At 47.2% G+C, this 21,955-nt stretch overlaps 1 protein-coding gene across 2 annotated transcripts in view; it reads left to right on the forward strand.

The window, feature by feature from the left end:
- Positions 1-21,955, forward strand: part of CORO1B (coronin 1B) — a 199,760-nt gene that overhangs the window by 118,960 nt on the left and 58,845 nt on the right. For both annotated transcript variants that reach the window (XM_086953250.1, XM_086953251.1), the window contains one exon: positions 5,883-5,987. In XM_086953250.1, coding sequence (XP_086809376.1) covers positions 5,883-5,987 — 105 coding nt within the window. The remainder of the gene's footprint in view (positions 1-5,882; positions 5,988-21,955) is intronic.

The following is a 21,955-nucleotide window of genomic DNA, read 5'->3' on the forward strand; positions in this document are numbered from 1 at the left end:
GCTCGGAAGAGGGCAAACTCTCAAACTACTGGTGACGCTCCTCCCCCAGATAAAGAGTCCAAGATTTTCGAGGCCTCAGGCAAACGGATTGCTGCACAGGCAGCTAATATTTGGAGAATATCTAACACCCAAGCCTTGCTTGCACGTTATGATAGAGCCCATTATGACACATTAGAGGCCATACTGCAACACTTGCCTGACCAATACAAGGAGGCGGGGGAGATGCTGATTCAGGAGGGTAAACTCATTACAAATGCATCCATTAAATGTGCTTTGGATGTGGCAGACACAGCCTCCAGGGCTATCAATACTAGTGTGCTGCTTAGACGCCATGCCTGGCTTAGAATTTCGGGGTTCAAACCCGACGTCCAAACCACTATACTGAATCAGACAGTGAATCCTGACCATCTGTTTGGCCCAGAGGTGGACGCCACACTGGAAAAGATGAAAAAAGATACGGAAACTGCCAAGTCCATGGGGGCTTTACAAAGTCAGCAGTTTCGGGGTAATTCCTTTCGCCGCTCAAACTCCAGAGGCACCTCAAGGGGACAAGCATCCCAGTCCACGCAATATTTTAAGACTAACACCCAAGCCTCGTACAACAACAAAAATAGAGGTGGTTACAGACGCAATAATGTCAAGGGCAGGGGACGTGGAAACAATAGCTCCAGGTCCACCGCCAACAACAAACAGTGACGTCTTGTCACTGCCCCCCGGCCATGCAACACCGGTCGGGGGGAGGCTCCAGCAGTTCCTGCCGGCGTGGAAGTCCATCACCACGGACAGGTGGGTGAGGTCTATTATCCAGTACGGGTACTGTCTAGAGCTTACGTCCACTCCACCGGACATACCCCCAAGGAGCCGTCCTATGTCAGGCGAGAACTTGACCTTGTTGCAGCAAGAAGTTCTACTCATGCTGCAAAAAGGGGCGATAGAGCTCGTTCCATTGCAAGAGCGGGGAACAGGGGTTTACTCCCTGTATTTTCTGATCCCCAAGAAGGACGGATCCCTCAGACCTATCCTGGACCTCAGGCCCCTGAACTGGTACATCCTCTCGGAGCATTTCCATATGCTCACGTTGCAGCAGGTGCTTCCCCTGCTTCAACAGGGGGACTTCCTGGCTACGCTGGATCTGAAGGATGCCTATTTTCATATTCCCCTGCATCCTTCCCACAGGAAGTACCTCAGATTCACTATCTTACACCAGCATTACCAGTTCAAGGTTCTGCCGTTCGGGGTCACCACGGCACCGAGAGTGTTTACCAAGTGCCTAGCGACTGTGGCGGCGCATCTCCGTCGCCAGCACGTCCACGTCTATCCCTACCTGGATGACTGGCTCATTCAGGCAAGGACAGAACAGCAGTGCGTCGACCACGTGTCACGCACCATTCATCTCCTGCACGATCTGGGATTCTCTTTGAACTACCCGAAGTCCCATCTCCAGCCCGCCCACGTGCGACAGTACCTGGGCGCGACAATCAACACTCTGGCGGCCACCGCGCAGCCAAATTCAGTGAGAATCGCCAGTATCCAGGCGCTGATCCAACGATTCAGACCCCAACACTCGCTTCCAGCGAGGGTGTTCATGCAGTTGATAGGCATGATGGCCTCCTGCATCTCCATTGTCCCGCACGCGAGACTACATATGCGTCCGCTTCAGGAGTGCCTTGCACGTCAGTGGACTCAGGCTCATGGGCAACTGACAGACCTAGTGTTGGTGAGCGGTCGGGCATACAACTCTCTGCATTGGTGGAATCCACACAACCTTTGCAAGGGCCGACCATTCCAAGAGCCTGTCCCACAGATTATCCTGACGACGGACGCCTCTCTCCAGGGATGGGGAGCGCATGTACTCCATTACACTGTGCAGGGACTATGGACACTACAGCAAAGGAAGATGCACATCAATGTGTTGGAACTGATGGCAATCTTCATGGCCTTGAAGGCGTTCAAAGTACATCTGTGCAACAAAGTCGTGTTGATCCGGACGGACAACATGACGGCCATGTACTACATCCAGAAGCAGGGAGGCACACACTCTCCACAGCTGTCTCATCTGGCTCAGAGCATGTGGAAGTGGGCCATTCAGAGGAACATCTTCCTCATGGCAGAGCATCTCCCGGGCAAGGACAATCAGATGGCGGATCTGCTCAGCAGGCACAGCCATCAGATGCACGAGTGGGAGATACATCCATCAGTACTCCAACCGTACTTCCAAAGGTGGGGTCATCCAGAGATAGACCTGTTCGCCACAAAGGAGAACGCAAAATGCCAAAGCTTCGCCGCCAGATTCCCACACCCCCAATCACAGGGCAATGCGATGTGGATGAACTGGTCAGGCAAATTTGCGTACGCTTTTCCCCCAGCACCTCTGATACCGCTGGTGGCACGCAAGCTCAGGCAGCACTCGATGACTCTCATCCTGGTTGCTCCAACGTGGGCTCGCCAACCATGGTACACCACGTTTCTAGAACTGTCCGTGGTACCGCATCAAAGGCTTCATCTTACTCCCAGCCTTCTGACGCAGAGCCATGGCGACATTCAGCACCCAGATCCGCAACAGCTCAACCTGGCGATCTGGCTCCTGAAGTCCTAGAGTTTGGCTACCTCAATCTTCCTCCCGATTGCATGAACATCATTCGGGAGGCAAGGAAGCCCACTACCAGAGCTTGTTATGCGGCTAAATGGAAGAGGTTTGTCATCTACTGTGCTAATCACAATATTGACCCTCTAGATGCTTCCATTCAAAATATCATTTGCTATCTTTTCCACCTGTATCAATGCAATCTGGCATACTCTTCCATCCGCATTCACCTGTCTGCTATGGCACCATACCTCCAGAATAGGCAACATCTGTCACTCTTCAAGGTCCCTGCTATCAAAGCCTTTCTGGAAGGACTCAAAAGGGTCATTCCACCAAGGACCCCACCAGCTCCAGAATGGAACCTCAATGTGGTTCTTACGAGACTGATGGGTCCTCCCTTTGAGCCGCTGCACTCTTGTGAGCTTCAGTTTTTGACTTGGAAGGTTGCGTTCTTAGTAGCAATTACATCGCTACGGAGGGTTAGCGAGCTGCAGGCGCTCACCATCCAAGAACCTTACTTCCAGGTACATGCTAACAGGGTGGTGCTCCGCACTAACCCTAAATTCCTACCCAAAGTGGTATCCCAATTCCACTTAAACCAGACAATTGAATTGCCGGTGTTTTTCCAAAACCCGGAGACACTGGCGGAGCGCATGCTCCACACCCTTGATATTAAGAGGGCCTTGATGTATTATGTAGACAGGACAAAAGATTTTCGCAAAACCAAGCAGCTTTTTGTTGCTTTTGCCACTCACCACAAGGGAAACGCTATCTCTAAAGCAGGGATTGCTAGGTGGATAGTAAAGTGCATTCAGATCTGTTACGCTAAAGCTAAGCGCACTCTCACTATCCCACCGAGGGCCCACTCCACCAGGAAGTTGGGGGCCTCAATGGCTTTCCTAGGTAACATTCCCTTAGAAGATATCTGTAGAGCAGCCACATGGTCTACCACACATACTTTCACTAAACACTACTGTGTAGACGTGCATTCCAAACAGCAGGCAGCTGTTGGTCAGGCTGTTCTAAAAACGCTTTTTCAGACTGCTGCAGCTGGCACGGGCGGCCGCAGATAATGGAGGGACTGCTATGTATTCTATGCACAGATATGAATTCAGCAGCCCACATGCCTCGAACTGCAAATGCTACTTACCAGTATGCATCTGTTCTTGGCATGTAGGGCTGCTGACATTCATATCGCCCACCCTCCTCCCCGGCGCCTGTAGCAGCTGCAGAATTCATTCATATACATACATATGCTTATAGCATGGTCATCATTCACATTCTTCACTCCATCTCTGCCAATGGCTAAAAACAATCTGGGGATGGAGGCGATGCCCATGCGCACTGTAGTCCAGGGGAGGAGCCACCTATCTCGTGATACTTCGAAGACTCTTCCAGGACAACAATGTGCAATCATCCGGACCCAACACTAGGTGGCGATCTATGCACAGATATGAATGTCAGCAGCCCTACATGCCAAGAACAGATGCATACTGGTAAGTAGCATTTGCATTTTTGGGCAAGTTGAATAGCTAAAAGATCCTCTGATGCATCCGCCTTATTGGGATCAGCAAAATGTAGGTTGAAGTCCCCCATAAGGGTGGTATTGGGGGACATGCACACTAATGTAGCTGCCACCTCAGAAGAGGATTTAAGAAATTGACTGCACCCTCCTGGGCTGCCATAAATGAGGACTCCGGCAAAGGAGTGGGTGGAAGATTGTGCCATGTTAAGAGACTTTCGCAGTCCAGAATGATATTGGGTTCAACCCTACATTTGAGTTTTTATGAATTATGGCAATGCCTCCGCCTTTCTTTTTATCTCGGTCATTCCGCTTAATAGTAAAGCCCGCGGGCAGAGTTTATACCCCGGTCATTCCGCTAATTAGTAAAGCCCGTGGGCAGAGTTTATACCAGATCAGGTTCTAAAGCATTATTGAGCCATGTTTCCGTCAGGAATAGAGCATCTGGATCCTCATCTTCCAGGAGCATCTTAATCTCCAGGGAGTGTTTTTATAGAGATCTGCAGTTGAGGAGGAACATTTTAAATGTGTGATGGTGCTGGACCTCAGGGGGTATTTCAAGCTGCAGGTGAAAGCTAAACGTGCACGGAGTGTCCCCGGGCTCCTTGCTAAGTGGGAACTTTGTATGCTGACAGTTCTTATTATTTATAGGTGCAAGATCTTGATGAGGGCATGTGTCACCCATTCAATACTTCATTTCATGGATCCGGCCATGGCTTCAGCGTGTCCCAACTGGAGCTGATTATGGGCACATGTAGTGGGGTTGTGAGGCAATTTTAAGAAGATGTGGTGGCCCATTTGGGTGCATTGATGCATTAGAGGCTGTCGAGAAGGGATAAACTATGCTTGTTTTGGGTTGTTGCCTGGACATAGCAAGCTCACCTGCAACTTTCCTTGCTCAGACTCCCAAAGACTATGGATGGCGGATTTGTCCAAATGGGTAGAAAGGGAGAGGTTGATTGCTGAGGAAAGTAGCACAACTAGATGTTCCTTGCATGGTCTGGGTGTACTAGATCACTATGTAGAGGTCAAACATTAAGAAACTGATTTGTGGCTACATTATTCGAGATATATCTTGTTAAATGAGTACCTCATACTCTAAATAGCTTAAAATACTGACACTTGATGTTCAAGAAGGGACTTCTTATTACACTTGCCTCTGTAATCTCTTCTCCATTTCTTCATGCAAAGCCGATTGGAGAGAGTGTCGCTTCTGTCTGTCTTAGGGTTTCTTATTCTCGGTCTGCCACGTAACACTGTTGTATGTATTGGGTGCATGTCATATTTATATTGTGTTATACTTCTGAAAAGCAGAAAAAGATTATCAAGACTCACTCATAAATAAATACATTTGCTTTGCTACTTTAATTGAGACTTCGTGTTGTATTAGAAATTGGAATTGACTTTTGACAAATGTTTGTTCTATATTCAGTGTGTGGACGCCTGCCTGTTTCTCCGTATTCAGTGTGTGGACGCCTGCCTGTTTCTCTGCGGTTTCAGTATTATGTGATAAATAAAAAATACTCTCCCCAGGCAGTTAGTTGTGTGCTGGATTATCCTTCATTGTGTTTGAAGCCCTGTGTGTTTTGTATTCCACTGTGTCCCTGTGGAAGCTGTTCTATAAATAACCTGATTCTTTTGATCTCTTGGGACTGGATCTGATGGTGAATGGCACGCTTTATGTACTGTTGCGAAACTAAGCCATGCATGCAAATGTATAACTTGTAAACTGTTGGTTTTCGATTGCAAAATGACTTGACTGGCCTCTCCTTACAGGACAACCTGGATGAGCCGATGGGCCTTCAGGAGCTTGATTCGAGTAACGGTGCACTCCTCCCATTCTATGACCCGGACACAGGCGTGATCTACGTATGCGGGAAGGTAACTAGAGTCTGATGTCTCTTCATTGGCAGAGTATTGATCCAAGTGAAGTGTCTCTCTAGTAGGTGGGAGAGGACCAGGTCTGCAGACCACTCTCAGTGGAGAGGGTTGTATTCCCAGGTAGCTCTTTGCACAAAGGCCCCTGTCCGCGGCTGGCTCAGACTCCACAAAAACAGTGTGAGATGCCACAGAGACCGAGGGACCAGAGAAAGAGGATTTGTGTGTGTCAGACCACAGAGCGAGTGTGTGATAGGAAGCCTTTAGACAGATGGAGAGAAACCGAATGGAGAAGGCGTGGCTTAACAGTAGGTGAGTATGGGAATGGATAGAGCAGGCATGATCCCTTGAGAGAAAACACAGAACAGGAGCGAAGGCGCGGAGTGAGGAAAAAGAAAGTGAGACAAATAAGAGACCTGTTATGTTATGTTAAAAAGTCTTATACCGCGCACGTTCACCGAAACGGTTTCTTGGCGCTCATAACGGATGCGGAGGGCAAGGGCAGAAGTTACGCAAATGCTGACTTTAAGAGGAACGTCTTCAGTGTCCTGCGAAAACACTCATAAGAGGGGCAGTGGCGGAAGGGGGAGGGGAGGTAGTTCCAAAATGTAGGGGCTAGAAAAGAGAAGCGGAGGCCACCATGTTTCTTGCGGTGGATTTGAGGGGTGAGCAGGAGGTTGTCAGCAGAAGAGCGTAGGTTTCTCGTGGGTATATACCGCTTCAAGCTGGAAGAAATAAAAGCAGGTGCAAGATTGTAGAGGGCTTTGAAGATGGTGCAGCCAAGTTTGAAAGTGCAACGTTTGGCCACCGGAAGCCAATGCAGGCTCCGTAATAGCGGCGAAACGTGCTGGTGCTTTGGCTGGTGATATACTAAGCGAGCAGCCTGGTTTTGTATCAGCTGTAGCCTCTGGAGCTGGTAGGCGGGGATCCCTGCGTATAAGATGTTAGCAAAGTCAACTCTGGAAATAACAAGAGCCAAGATGACGAGGATAAGTGCATCTCTGGTGAGAAATCTACAGATTTTGCGTATCCTACGTAGATGGAAAAAGCAGGATGATGTTACAGCACTGATCTGAGACTTCATGGATAGATCGCCAGAGAGGACTACACCGAGGCTTTTCACAGAGTTGACAGGGCGGGGGGGATCCCGAGTGAGTGGGGCCAAAAGCTGTCGTTCCATGGATTGGCAGGCCCACCCACCAGCACAAGCTCAGTCTTTGTAGGATTTAATTTGAGCTGGCTGTTAGCTATCCAGTCAGAGATATCTAGCATGGTGGTTTGAAAACCAATGTGGGAGAAAGGAGAAGTGTTGATGGGGAAAATCAGCTGCAAATCATCTGCGTAGTTGAAAATTGTTGCAGAGGATTTGCGGAGAGAGACCATGAGGGGTTGCATATACAAATTAAAAAGCAAAGGAGATAGAGCGGAGCCCTGAGGGACTCCGCAGGAAAGAGAAGAGAAAGAAGCAGAGAAGGTAGAGAGATGTACGGCTTGAGAGCGCTTGTCAAGAAAAGATCAGACCCAATCGAGGGCAACGCCCTGAATACCGGCGTTAGTGACACGGTCGATCAGTATAGGGTGATCGACCGTGTCAAAAGCCGCCGACAGGTCTAGCAGGACGAGGGCTTGAGAGATGTTGTTGTCAGCACCTGTTCTTAGAGTGTCCATGACGGCAGCAATGACCGCCTCAGTAGAGTGACGGGGCGGAAACCGGCCTGTTGGGGATCCAAAAAGGATGAGCTCTCGATAAAGGCGCTCGGACAGCGCGTGACATGGGTTTCCAAGATCTTTCCTAGATAGGGGAGGAGGGAAATGGGCCTGTAATTGCTTAGGACCGAGGGATCGGCATTAGCTTTCTTTAAGATTGGTATCAACACTGCCTGTTTGAAGGAGTCAGGAACTACTCCAGTGGCCAACGAGGTGTTAAGGAGTGCCAAGGCAGGGTCAGGGCAGGCCAAGAACATTTCTTTGAGAATCTGAGGAGGGCAGCAGTCATTGGGGGAACCAGAACTAACTTTGTGCAGTAATCTCTGAAACTCAGCATTAGAGATAGGGGGGAAAGCATCCAGGTGCTGAGGATTATTAGGAGGTAAAGGGAATGAGAGAGGGGATGGGGGCAGAGGAATGTTGTCCTCTGCCGATATAAAATTAGAGCCTAATATGGAAGAGGTAAATTGAATGAGACATCAGCAAGTGGTAGTTCCATTCTGTGCATAGTGACCAGCGACCACGTCCGACCCTGTGCCTCCTTTCATGTTGCACCGGCATGGTTTTACGTTATGAGGTCATTTCTAGGGAGGCCTAAATCCCTTTAATTATATTGTAGAAGAATTTGGCATCACTAGAAACCACATTCTAACCAGACTCTTGACCGACCTCCCAGTATTTTCCCCCTTTCCCCAAGCTCCCACATCCCACTGCCCCATTCACCGGCACATTAGGCAGGTAACTTGCAAGCACCCTTCATTCCTCTACCAGTGCCTTAAAGGGTACCTACAGCTTTCAGAAAACTTGCACCTGTGACCTGCCATTAAGTTAATGATACTGGAAGGAAAGAAGGAGCCAGAGTAAATACTTATATTGGTTTGAAACTAATCTTGATGGGCTGCCTTTGACAGCCCCTTTTTTAATTTTTATCACCATGGGGAAGTGTACTTCAACCTTTGGCAGGAAAATGCATCTGTTATCCTACTCCCTAGAAGTCAGAAATTATCTGTATCCTTTATAATTGGCGCTTGTGTAGTCTTTGGAACATTCAACCTTGCGGCCTCTTCTCTACTAGGTGAAACTCTGTTCTTTACTTGACTGAACGCCAAGCGTAGAATTTACTTTGCAACCTATTTTCAAGGCATAGCCATTGCCAGTTAGGCCAACATGAATAAGTGATGTCAGTTCTATGATAACATTTTTTAATGGTTTGTGACAAAGTTCCTCAGCTTGTGCGGTCGCAGGTCCACTTGTTCAGTGCCCAAATTATGCTGTGGACATGACTTCAATTAAGTCTTAACTTTTGAACAGTCACTCTGATAGGTGAAAGTGCCTTTACAATCACAGGTGAGTTTAGGCACTGTGTAGCTCAACCTACCTGTTCTCATTCAATGCAACTTTATTGTATGAGTTTTATTAAAACCATATACAATACGTATTGTTAGTTATCCAGTATTAAGTGTGTCTTTCATAGATTCACATGCCTGAATCATTCCCCGTCGTCGGGATGGGAGCCCCCGGTACATAGATAAGTAATGTCCTATAGAGAATAGTAGGCCTAAAGGCCTCACCTTAGTAACATATCCCTGTCCTTTTGTAAAAAAGGACCGAACTCTAGAGAAGAGCCAATCAGCTGTCACCTCCCTCTAGAACCTTCCTATCAGGAGCCTCAGTCCCTCAGATTTTCTACCGCACATTGTGCTAAGGGAGTCTCCCCCTGAGTTCTGCTCAGGTTTGTTTCTTCAAAGCTTTTTTCTTCAACATTTGTATATTTTCCTCAAATGAAAGCTGTTCACTATGGCTGACACTCCTAAGAAAGGTCTCTTTAGAGAGAAGGACACCTTTTGATCTGGCTCCAAAGGCTCAAAGATAGAGATAATTTGGATTCCTCTGAGGAAAGTGAGGGCTCTTCGGTTTCCTCAAAAATATCTCTAAGAAGGCCAAGGGTAGCTTCCCCTAGCCCTCTGGACGCTCCTCCAAAGACACCAAGAAAGTCTTCAGAGCCTCTGTCAAAATCAGCTTCTGAAAAGGAGGTTCACACCTTCAAGAAGCCTGCGCCGTCGACGACTACGATCTCGTCGACGACATCATCAGCGTTCAAGAAAGCAGTGTCTCCTGTCTATGTCTCTACGTCGGCGACGACAATCTCAACGACGACAGCATCGTCTTCATTTTCTTCATCGACGACCCCATCGTCGACAAATTTTATTAAGAGATCATCGTCGACGGCCAAGATCCCGTCGACGATTGCCTCGCCAACGACCGCGCCGACGACCAGATCATCACCGTCGACGAAGGCCTCGTCCTCGAAGACACCGTCGACGAAGGCCTCATCATTGAAGGCACCGTCGACGAAGGCACCGTCGACGAAGGCACAGTCGACGAAGACCTTGACGGCGGCATCAATGCCATCGACAACGGCACTGTAGACCGAACCATTTATACCGTCGACGACGGTCGACACTACTCTGTCGACGAGCACTCCGTCGACGGGCCCGTGGATGTTGAGTGATTCTGGATTTCAAACAGCTTCCGTACGTCTGAAAATCACCAGAAAAACACTGACGCCGGAGTGAACTTCTCCTGGCCGTGTGCAGCATTTACCACCAGCATGTCTCCCTCAAGATGAGGACTCTGATGACGGGGATATGTTTCAAGCAAATAGCCCTTCAGAGGTGCATGTTAAATGCCAGAGCTCAGATGAGGAGGATGTTCAGCAGGATGGAGTTCAACCACAAATTACACCTATGGTCTGTCTCCCAGCATCCTTGGTTACAGATCTGCGATGCCTCATCCAAGATTACAAACCGAGATTCCCAGAATCTCCAGCTCTTCCAGCTACCACGGCAGCGCCATCACCAAGACCACGACCGCCGCCCTTCGTTATCCAGCAGGAAAGGGTGAATTTGCCAAATCCTCAATCTTCGGACAAAGAAGAAGGGGAGGAACAACAAGAGGAAGGTGAAGTGCAGGACGATCAATCTGTCCACGAGGACTGGGACGATTACGTTATACCTTCCCCAGCATCTCCAGTGCCCGCCACCTCGGATTCCCCGCCAGTGGACATCAGTGGTTTCCATAATGTGGTGGAAAGGGCCGCTAAGCGCTTCCAAATTACAATGGATTCCCAGGAGCAGGACTGCCTCCTGTACGATTTCAAAGAACCTCTTAAGAAATCGATGAGGTCTATTTCGATTATTGACTATCTTTGGACACAGGGGGTTCAGGTTATGCAGAATCCCGCCTCGGTTTCACCAGTGGTCCCTCGTTTGGACAAAAAATACAAAGCTCCAAATACGGCACAGGCGCAGAAGAATTCCAGAAATCCCTCATCTCCTTTATCGGCGCTGCCGGATAAGGAGGGAAGGTAATTGGAAAACGATTTTCCACAATGTCGGCGATGACTGTGAAAGCGGCAAATGCCCTAGCGCTTCTGGGGAGCTATAATAGACAACTTTGGGCTTATATAGCCCCATACCTGTCTGGATTGCCGGATGCCTCTAAGGAGGAAGTGAAAGCAATACTTCTGGAAGGTCAAACATCAGCTTCAGAAGTTATAGACTGTGCAATGGACGTGGCAATGACAGGATTCCGCCAACTAGCTGGAGCAGCGGTTTTAAGGAGGCAGGGATGGTTGAAAGCGACCTCATTCCGACCTGAGGTGCAATCAAAGGTTCTGGATATGCCATATGACGGCCAACTACTGTTTGGCTCCAAAATTGATGAGGCTCTAGGAAATATTAAAAAAGACACTGGCACTGCAAGAGCACTAGGCACGCTCCAGTTTAAGAATCGGTCCTTTCGAGGAAACAGAGGAAGAGGTCAATCTTCCTACAGGGGAGGTTACCAAAACAGGTCATCTTACTCTTCCAATCAGAGTAGACCACAGTACCAGCAGCCCCAACAACAACAGGGCCATCAATCCTCGTATGGAAAGTCATCCTTTCGGGGCAGAGGAGAAAAAATGAACTAACAGAAGAAGACCATGACTTGTTTCTCCAGCCAGTCCAGACCTCATCTCACTTATTAAAAATTGAAGGAAAACTTACCCACTTTCTAAACAATTGGAGGACCATTACTACGGACCGTTGGGTCCTTCAATTAATACAATTTGGCCATTCCATGGAATTTATGAACACTCCTCCGCAAACTCCACCTCACCCAATGCATCACAAGAACTTACGGCTGTTTCTGCGAGAAATCTGTCATGCTACAGAAAGGAGCAATAGAGAAGGTACCACCATCACAGAGGGTAAAGGGATTTTATTCCCGATTCTTTCTGATCCAGAAGAAAGAAAAGAAATGGAGGCCAATCCTAGACCTCAGGGCATTGAACAAATTCTTGAAGAAGCAGTCGTTTCGCATGGTCACGATACAAGAAGTCTTGCATCTTCTGGAGGAGGGGGATTTCATGGCGTCACTGAATTTACAGGACGCGTATTTTCATATACCAATTCACAGAAATCACCAAAAGTACCTGAGATTTGCAGTAGCGGGCAGGCATTTCCAGTTCCGTGTACTGCCCTTTGGACTCAAGTCAGCGCCCCGCATCTTCACAAAATGTCTTTCCCCAGTGGTGGCATACCTCAGGCAGCACGGCCACCAAGTCTTCCCATATCTGGACGACTGGCTAATCAAGGCACCATCCTTCAAAGACGCTTCCAGATCTTCCAACGCCTGTCTGAATCTCTTCAATCATCTGGGTCTTACGCTCAACGAAGAGAAGTCGACCCTGCAGCCTTCTCAAACCATCACCTTTCTGGGTGCAACCCTGGATACATGTTCTGCCAAGAGCGTTCCCATCGCAGGAGAGAAAACGCAAACTCCTATCACTAGCCTCTGGAGTGGCCTCAAAGAAAGTGTTGACGGTCCGTCTCTTCAAGTCCCTTTTGGGGATGATGTCATCGTGCATCCTATTGATACCTCATTGCCGTCTAAGGATGCGTCCTCTGCAAGAGGCACTTTCCAAGCAGTGGGTACAATGCATGGGGTCATTCGACGACCGCATAAAAGTGACATTTCAAATGGTCAAGGCTTTACGCTGGTGGATGTCGTCAAAGAACCTGTCTCAAGGATTGACAATCCTGCTTCCTGCCTCTCCTCATGTCATCACGACGGACGCCTCCTTGGAAGGTTGGGGGACCTTTCTGCGGGAACTGCAGATAAGCGGAAAATGGTCAGTTGCAGAGAAAAAACTCCATATCAATCTGCTCGAACTGAGAGCGGTCTTCCTGGCCCTGCAGTCCTTCCTGCCAAGGATCAAAAACTCCTTAGTGCTAGTCAGGACAGACAACACTGCGACGATGCACTATCTCAACAAACAGGGAGGGACGCGCTCGCTGACACTCTCTCGCAAGTCGCAAAAAATCAGGAACTGGCTGATAGTAAACAACGTAGCTGTACGGGCGGAATATGTCCCAGGCACAGACAATGTACTCGCCGACTCGTTGAGCAGACAGAAAACATCATTGCACGAGTGGGGGCTAGATCAGAAGATTATCAACCAGATCTTCTCCAGATGGGGCACGCCACAGATCGATCTATTTGCGACAAGGATGAACGCCAAATGCCCACACTTCGCAAGTTGGCATCCACAGTCAGGATCTCTAGGGAATGCATTTTCCATCGCATGGCGCAACGTCTTTGCGTACGCCTTTCCGCCATTCCCGATGCTTCCCAGAGTCCTAAGGAAGATGAAGGTTGAGCCTTGTACTCTGATTCTAATAGCCCCAACTTGGCCGAGGCAACATTGGCTCACAGAACTTCACAGTCTATCCCTGAAGCCGCCGATCCGTCTGAAGCAGTGTCCGTCTCTGCTCACAATGAACAGAAAAGTTCAACATCCTGATCTGAAATCTCTCAGGTTAGCCTCCTGGGTTCCGAGAGTTCCAGAATTTGAACATTCCACAAGACTGTAGAGACATTCTTGCCAGAGCACGGGCGGATAGCACTACCAAAACGTAGTCCCTGAAATGGAAGCGATTTTGTGTTTGGTGTGCAGATCAAGGGATTCGCCCTTTCTCCTCCTCACCAGAGCAAGTCTTACCTTACCTGTTACATCTGGCGCAGTCGGGCCTAGCTCACTCCTCCATTAAAGTACACTTGGCGGCAATATCTCGGTATAAGAGAACTTCAACGGGTCCATCCCTCTGGTCAAGCAGGTTGATCAAACAATTTCTTAATGGATTATACAGGTCTTTCCCACGAGTAAGGATGTTGCCACCTACCTGGCATCTGAATGTGGTTCTTAATCAGCTCATGAAACATCGATTCGAGCCAGTGCACAGAGCTGACCTAAAGTATAAAATTTGGAAAACAGCGCTCTTCCTCGCGCTCACCTCGCCCTTAATTCTGGATAAGAAATGCGTTACTTACCTGTAACTGCAGTTATTCAGTATTGGTGTCTTTCATAGATTCACATGCAACCCTCCCACCTTCCCTGGAAGGACTCACCTAATTCTCTCAGTAATACGCCTACTTAGCTTAGTGCGTACGAAAATCTGAGGGACTGAGGCTCCTGACAGGAAGGTTCTAGAGGGAGGTGACCGCTGATTGGCTCTTCTCTAGAGTTCGGTCCTTTTTTACAAAAGGACAGGGATATGTTTCTAAGGTGAGGCTTTAGGCCTACTATCCATACTAATATACTAATATAATAAAGAGAGAGCCCAAACCTTTGAGGCGGGTAATCTCAGGAACCACAGCACCAATCACAACACCCAATACAGCGTTGGAAAGGGCAGTTGCAGCAGAAGGACAAAGGCTATGCAGACGCCCACCATATACACTTAAAAGGTAAAAGAACTGTGCCAGCAAAGTAGTCCCTTGTGGGCGTGTCTGTGCTGTGGGCGTGTGCTGGGGGCGTGACAAAGGCTGGGGGCGTGTGGTACGTTCCGCCCTTCATGCCATGTCTCATATCGTGTGCTAATCCCACCCTGCTCCCTTTAAATATCCCTGCACCCCATAATCATAACCCACCCTTGCTCCTTAAAATACCCCAACACCCTTAAACACTAACCCATCTTAACCCTATAAATATACCCTGTACCCCAAAACCCAAACCTAGCCCTGAATCCTTAAAATACCCCTGTACCCCAAAACCCAAACCTAGCCCTGAAACCTTAAAATACCCCTGTACCCCAAAACCCAAACCTAGCCCTGAACCCTAAAAATAGCCCTGTACCCCGAAACCCAAACCTAGCCCTGAAACATAAAAATAGCCCTGTACCCCAAAACCCAAACCTAGCCCTGAACCCTTAAAATATCCCTGTACCCACAAACCTACCCCTGAACCCTAAAAATACCCCTATACCCCAAAACCCAAACCTAGCCCTGAACCCTAAAAATACCCCTATACCCCAAAACCCAAACCTAGCCCTGAACCCTAAAAATACCCATGTACCCCAAACCTAGCCCTGAACCCTAAAAATACCCATGTACCCCAAAACCCATACCTATCCCCAAACCCTAAAACTACCCCTGTACCCCATAACCCAAAACTATATCTGAACCCTTAAAATACCCAAACACCCCAAAACATATACCCCTATACCCATACTTACCTTATCCAAACATTTAAAAATCATGCTTTTACCATTCATGCATTTACAACAAATTTCGTTGTAAATGTATGCGTGGTAAAAGCATATAAAATGTAATGCCATGCATTATAATGGCATTGCGGAGTCATGGTACTTTCGTAATGAAAGTATGCGGAGTGATGGTATGCGGAAAGAAAGTTGCGGAATAATGGGTGTTTACCCTCCCCCGGTAAGTACATTGGTGGCACGGCGGCCCACATCTCCAGCAACATACTCAGATTTTTTCACCACCCATTTGAAAAATGCACAGGTCTCTCTCATTGATGGCCAGCACCAACATACACTTTTAGACACACCTCCCGCCACAAGTTCTAGAATTGCGAACTTTAGAGCTGGGGAGCTACGTTTGAATCTCGGCATCAGCTCAACATCCTGTGATTCCAGGCAAATGACTTTGTCTCCCCGTGCCTACCACAAATGAATGTGTTCTTCTGTAATGTAAATTGTGCTCATGCCTTGTTGTCGAGTTCGCGCTATATAATATTGCAAGGAAAATTAAAGTAGGGAAACTCGAGTTCACACACTACTGAACGCGGACTTTTAAGTGCATCCGCAGTGCACTGTGAATCGGAGCCTTTCACAGGTCTGTCACAGATAAGAAATGCTATCAAAACGAAATCCTACAAAACAATATACTACTGGCCGGCAGCAATTCATACCCGGACAACGTCGGGCCGGGCTGCTAGTTCTCTATAGGTCTATAGGACATTACTTATTTATGTACCGGGGACTCCCATCCCGACGACGGGGAATGATTCAGGCATGTGAATCTATGAAAGACACCAATACTGGATAACTGCAGTTACAGGTAAGTAACGAATTTCTTTTATCATAACATCGTTCAAAACATCAATATTAGTTTACAACAAGGATTTAATTTCACTCTTCTGTCAAATGTTGTAATATTGCTCCTCCAGCCCTAAAAATGTAATTATATAGACAATATCTTCGTTTGATAGTCACTTAAAACACAGATCAATTGTGTCTTTTCTAGTTCCTGAGTTTGAGCTTAACATTAGTTTTTGATGCTTCCTTAATTATAATAAGTTGCTGCATAAACAATATATGTGCTCAGTTGCTTCCTTTAAGAGATGGCAAAGTCAACAGATCGATTGCTGCTTATCGATTGCATGCCAGTCTTCTTCAAACTGCCTAAAAAAAACTGTAAAGACTCCTGAATCTTAAAAATTCCTTCTTTGTAGCTCTGCTTAATGTTTTTTCTAGGTTCCTCTCGTGTACATGCCTTAAAAACATTTACTGTTCTTGTATTTAGCTGACTGCAAAGTCTATCAAGAAGTGACTTGTTTTAATGTCTTATGTTCGGATTTCTTCTTTGTGTTCAGTTCTGTTTTTGGCAGTAACTATAGTTAAGCCATAGAGTCTTCTTGTAATCTGCACATAGTTCTTTTAATCCGTTTGCTGCTCTGAACGTTCCGCGCCAGTGCGGAACGTTCTATTAAGTGGGCGGGGCCGCGTCGGCCAACGGACGTGCGCAGCACTACCGAGGTAGTGCTCGACGGCTGTTGGCCGACGGCAGCAGCAAACGGGTTAAAGTATTTAAAGTAAAGGATTTTAATGCAGTTTTTTCAGCCAGACAGTCACAGATCTAATTAATGATTTTTGTTTTATTAGTGAAAGCATTTAGTAGAATAAGGGCCAGTTCTAGGCACAATCAACAGTGAAGAGTTGATACTCTTAAATTGGGAATCTTTCGAATGCTTTTCTATAAATAATTTTTCCAATCTTCTTGCGGCTTGTATATTCATAGCTATTGAGCTGTATGGCGAGTGGCCAGTTTTGCTATAGCTCTTTGATAGTCACTCCAATAGCTCCTCATTATTTATAGGCAAATCTTTTGATGTCGCCAGTCGCATTTGAAGCTCTGTTTGAAAAACTGACATTACATTTTAATGTTCCGATTGTTATACCTGTAGACTATCACATCTTAAATACTTGTAGGTGCTAGCCTGGTCCCGAAAATGTTCCATAGCTCTTCTCCGACAGTAGGAGACACCCACTTTGATGCCCGTAGTGACGTTGCTGAGCCCATAATTCCTCCCCCACCCCCTCCCTATGTTATACCAACATCATTTCCCTTTTAGCCTCACAAGGTCTCCATTCTGCACAGAGTTTCTATCGTTCATATTCCCCAAAATGTTAAGTGCAACAACTTTTCCCCTCCCCAGAGGTCAGGGTTTAAGCCTTATGGCACATTTGAGGGGCGATTATCATGACCAGCACACCAGAGCTTGTGGGTCATGCCAGAGCATGCATCCAAAGGCTATTAAAAAGAGGAAGGCTTAGTTTTTTTTATGGCCGGGACAGAGTATAATGGAGATTGGCACAGTTGTAGCCCCACTCAAGGTCTCTGGTGTCATTGAATCTCCAGATCCTCCCACCAAAAGCGCAAGAAGAAGAAGAAGAAGAGGAGGCGTGGGAGTAAACTCAAGTGAAATAAGTCCTCCAGGCCTCTCTTGTTCTCTTTGTCCGTGACAAAATTGCTCTAGGCTCCCTTGCCACAGGAGCCAACGCACCGAGAGGCCCCAGTGTCCGTACTAGCGCCTCTCGCCAGCTCTAAGACTAGTCAAGTTTCTCCCCAGCCGTACTTAGACTTTCTGGCACAGGGATCTGATCCGGCACCTTATCTCCACGCCACGTTCAAGATATTCAGGTGTGCTAAGGTCTCCTCTGGAGCACCTTTGACACCCTGGGTCCTGTTGGGATGCAATATAGTGTTCCACCCTCCACTAGTGGGCTTTCTCTTAGTGCCATTCATAGCCTTTATGCTACTCCAATAAGCGCTGGTGGTCCAATCAACGTCTACCCTGGCACCAGCCCATTCAAGACCCTCACTGCAGGTGCCAATTGCCCCTATGGCACAATTGCTGACGTCTGAGCAGGCAACTTCAGTGTCTCAGTGTCTCGCCAATACAGAAGTCTAGATTGGAGGCACAATATCAATTGGAGGAGTGTTCCAATAAAGACCCAATTTACTTTATGCACTGCTTGGCACGGACCATGAGCCAGATGAACTACAATAGTCTTGTATGAATTTTAGGTTTTGCAGCGTGAATCTTTTCTGGATTCACATGCTGTGCATTATTCCGCCATCTAGTGGTTGGGTCCGGAATTGTTGTATTTCTTTCTTTTTTTTGTTGATGGGTGTCAACATACCACCATTTGGTGTCCTCCTGTGACATCGATGTGCTTCCTGCGGAAGCTCCCACCTTTGGTCGCCATTTTCAGATTCTTTTTTTTCCGCCGTTGGGTCTGGATCGATACGGAAGGAGCTCCAGATATTTGAAGAGAAGAGTCGACAAATAGATGAAACTTGTTCAAAACAGCGTAAAAAGGCTATTCGACGTACCAGACTCCCATCCAACGAGCCAGAGAGCGCCGAAGAGGGGAAAAGTACGGAACTTCAACTACACAAGAATGCACATGCAGGGGGCTCCCTATGCGCAGTAATGGACAAGACACCTTTCCAATTCTGCAACAATTGTCATAGGATGCTGATCTTTTTGAGCGTTCTTGTCTGCAACTTTTGCATGCCATTGGATTACCAAAGTGAAGATTGCAACGCATGCTCGGACTTCACCCCAAAGATCTTGAGGGTGCGAGAGAGACCGAGAAGGGCCATCTACAACATGCAGGCCCAGTGGCCAGCACTGTCACTTCGAGATCTGGGCCTTTTCAGCAAAGAGGAGGACAGTGTCGCCAAGGCCCTGAAGTGGACAAGGACACAGATGTCAGTCGTAGAGGTTGAGAAGAAGACTTTGAAAGAGGTAAGAGAGCGGTCGACCTCAAAAAGACAGGATGAGACACGAAAAAATGTCTCAAAGACCTCAAAAGGCGCCTCAGTGTCGAAACAGTCATCGACTGCAGCCGCCTCCAAAGAGAAACAATCAGTCGGATCCTTAGACAAGGACTCTGTGACAGCGAAAACTCTTGAACTATCGAGGGTGTCAAAAGACTTTCATGAAAGAGACGCCTCGACGACGAAACGAGAGAGGCCGAAACGGCCTTTGACGACAGTGTCTGCGTCGTCAAGCACGAAGAGAAAGGCAGAGGGTCTCGATGCCGAAACTCGCACATCCGAGATCGAGAAAAAGAGGCTAGAGGCAGAGATGGCGAATATTTTGCAACGCTGAAAAGGAATCGCACCGAAATCGGTTGAGGAATTGCAGCTGCCAATGACTCCTGAACCACTTGACGGAGAAGAAGAAGTGGAATTCTTCAAGGAGGAAGGTGACAATGAAGCACTAACCTATGTGGGCTTGGAGGCTCAAGACCTGCAATGGCAGGTTCTTGACCCAGAATCCCCAGAAGAGCCGGTAGACGCATATCCTTCTAGGCCTTCACCACCAAATGACATTGAGATGTACAAACAAGTCATAAAGAGGACAGCAGACACATATGGAGTGCAACTTGAAGAGGAAAAGCCACAATCATGATTTTACTAGAAATGTTACTGCCTACACAATCAAGGAGCCTTTTTCTACACATGCTATCAAGTGTACTGGATCAAGGTAATGAGACATTTAAAGAGCCTGTCACTTGCAAGGCAGTCGCACTAAGAGGTGAGAAGAAATACAAACATTCTTCAAAGGACAAACTGTACATCCATGGGTCGGTGCCAGCTGACTATCATTACGTCTACCTAGGAAAGGTGCCAATGTTGGACCACCGCCAGACAAGGAGAGCAAGAGTATGGACCTTGTGTGGAGAAAGGTCGAGAGGAGTGCAGCAATTTAGTGGCACGTTGCAAACTCAATTGCATTGATAAACAGGCACACATATCAGCATTGGGAAGGGATAGAAGAACTACTAAAGCACCTGCCTGAACAGTTCCAAAGAATGGCAAACCACTTAGTGGAAGAGGGAAAGAACATGGCAAACACATGTTTAAAATCTGCCATAGACGCTGCAGACATACCTAGCAGACAGATGATGTTCGGCATTACCGAGAGAAGACATGCATATCTGAGAGTATGAGGTTTCAAGCCAGAAGTGCAGAATAACATACTAAACTCCCTGTTCAATGGGGAACAGCTGTTTGGTAGCGTCGTAGATGAAAAGCTGAATCAACTGAAAAAAGAGAATGAAACAGCAAGGTCGATGGGCGCACTTCAATTTAGAGGCATGCGTGGAGGCACACCCTCAAGGATACCAGCAGGCAGAGGCAACCATCAACCCACAGCCTCGCACCAAACATATCAGCAAACTTACCAAGGGACAGCAGCCCAATTGCCAGTTCCAACAGGGAAGACAATCCTTTCGAGGGCACCCTCAGGGAAGAGCGAAAACACAACAAGGAGGACCACAGACCACAGCAAAGTGGCTGCATTCCAGAAGTGGGCCGCTCACCAAAAACATCAATGAGTGGGTCCCCAAAGACTATATCAGAAAAAAAGCTTCATCCTTTAAACAAACAGTTCCTCCTACATGCTACACCAGTTGGAGGCGGGTTAAAATACTTCCTCCACAAATGGAGAGATATCAATTCAGACAAACTGATATTAAACATATTACAGTACGGTTACTGCATAGAACTGACAAAGCAACCTCCAAACAAAAAAACAAACAAAAAGAAACATTCGGAAAAAGAATTAACCCAATTACTCTAGGTGCAAGAACTTCTATCCAAAGAGGCGATCGAAGAGATACCACAAGGGGAAAGGAACTACAGCATTTACTCAACGTACTTCCTAATACCAAAAGTAGACGGAACATTGCGTCCAATACTAGACCTAAGGTTTCTCAACAAAATCATAAAAACACAAAGATTCAAAATGACAACGTTGCAAGAAATTATACCTCCATTGCAAAAAGGAGACTACATGACAACCATAGACTTAAAGGATGCATACTTGCACGTTCCAATGAACAGAAAGCACAAAAACATATTAAGGTTTGTGGTCAACAAAACACACTACCAATTCAAAGTCCTAGCATTCGGCCTAAAATCAGCACAAAGAGATTTCACAAAATGCCTAGCGCAGTAGGCGCACATTTAAGAAGGCAGGGGATTCATGTATACCCATACCTGGACGACTGGTTAATAAGAGCAAACTCATACAGTATCTGCAAACAGCATATACAACAAGTGATAGACACACTGGTTCAACTCGTATTTTCAATACACTGGGACAAGTCGTCTCCGGAGCCAGAACAGAAGGTGTTCTTAGACGTACAGATCGACACTATCGTAGGGAAGGTGTTCCCAGCGGAAAGCGAGCATTGGCACTGCTGCTGGAGACTCATCTGTACCGCAAGGGGCAAGCTCTGACAGTGAGGAAGATTCTAGGAATGATGGCTTCATGCATTCATTTAATCCCCCAACATTTGCTTGCATATGAGACCATTCCAGGAAAGGCTTCAAGAGCAATGGTCACAAGCAACAGGGAGTTGGGAGGATCTAGTGATTGTCACACAAACCGTTCATCAGGAGATGGCATGGCGGATCAAAACAAACCTAGCACGGGTAAGAGTTTTCACACAACCAACTCCAACAGTAACCATGACAACTGATGCTTCCCAAGATAGGATGAGGAGCACATATGAACCAGTCTCAAGGTAAGGGGATTGTAGAAGCAGGAAGATGCGTAAAACACATCAATTTCCTGGAGCTAAAAAATTGTGTTTCTAGCCTTAAAAGCCATTCAG

Source organism: Lissotriton vulgaris, chromosome 1_2, assembly GCF_964263255.1.
Source record: "Lissotriton vulgaris chromosome 1_2, aLisVul1.2, whole genome shotgun sequence".
Lineage (NCBI taxonomy): Eukaryota > Metazoa > Chordata > Amphibia > Caudata > Salamandridae > Lissotriton > Lissotriton vulgaris.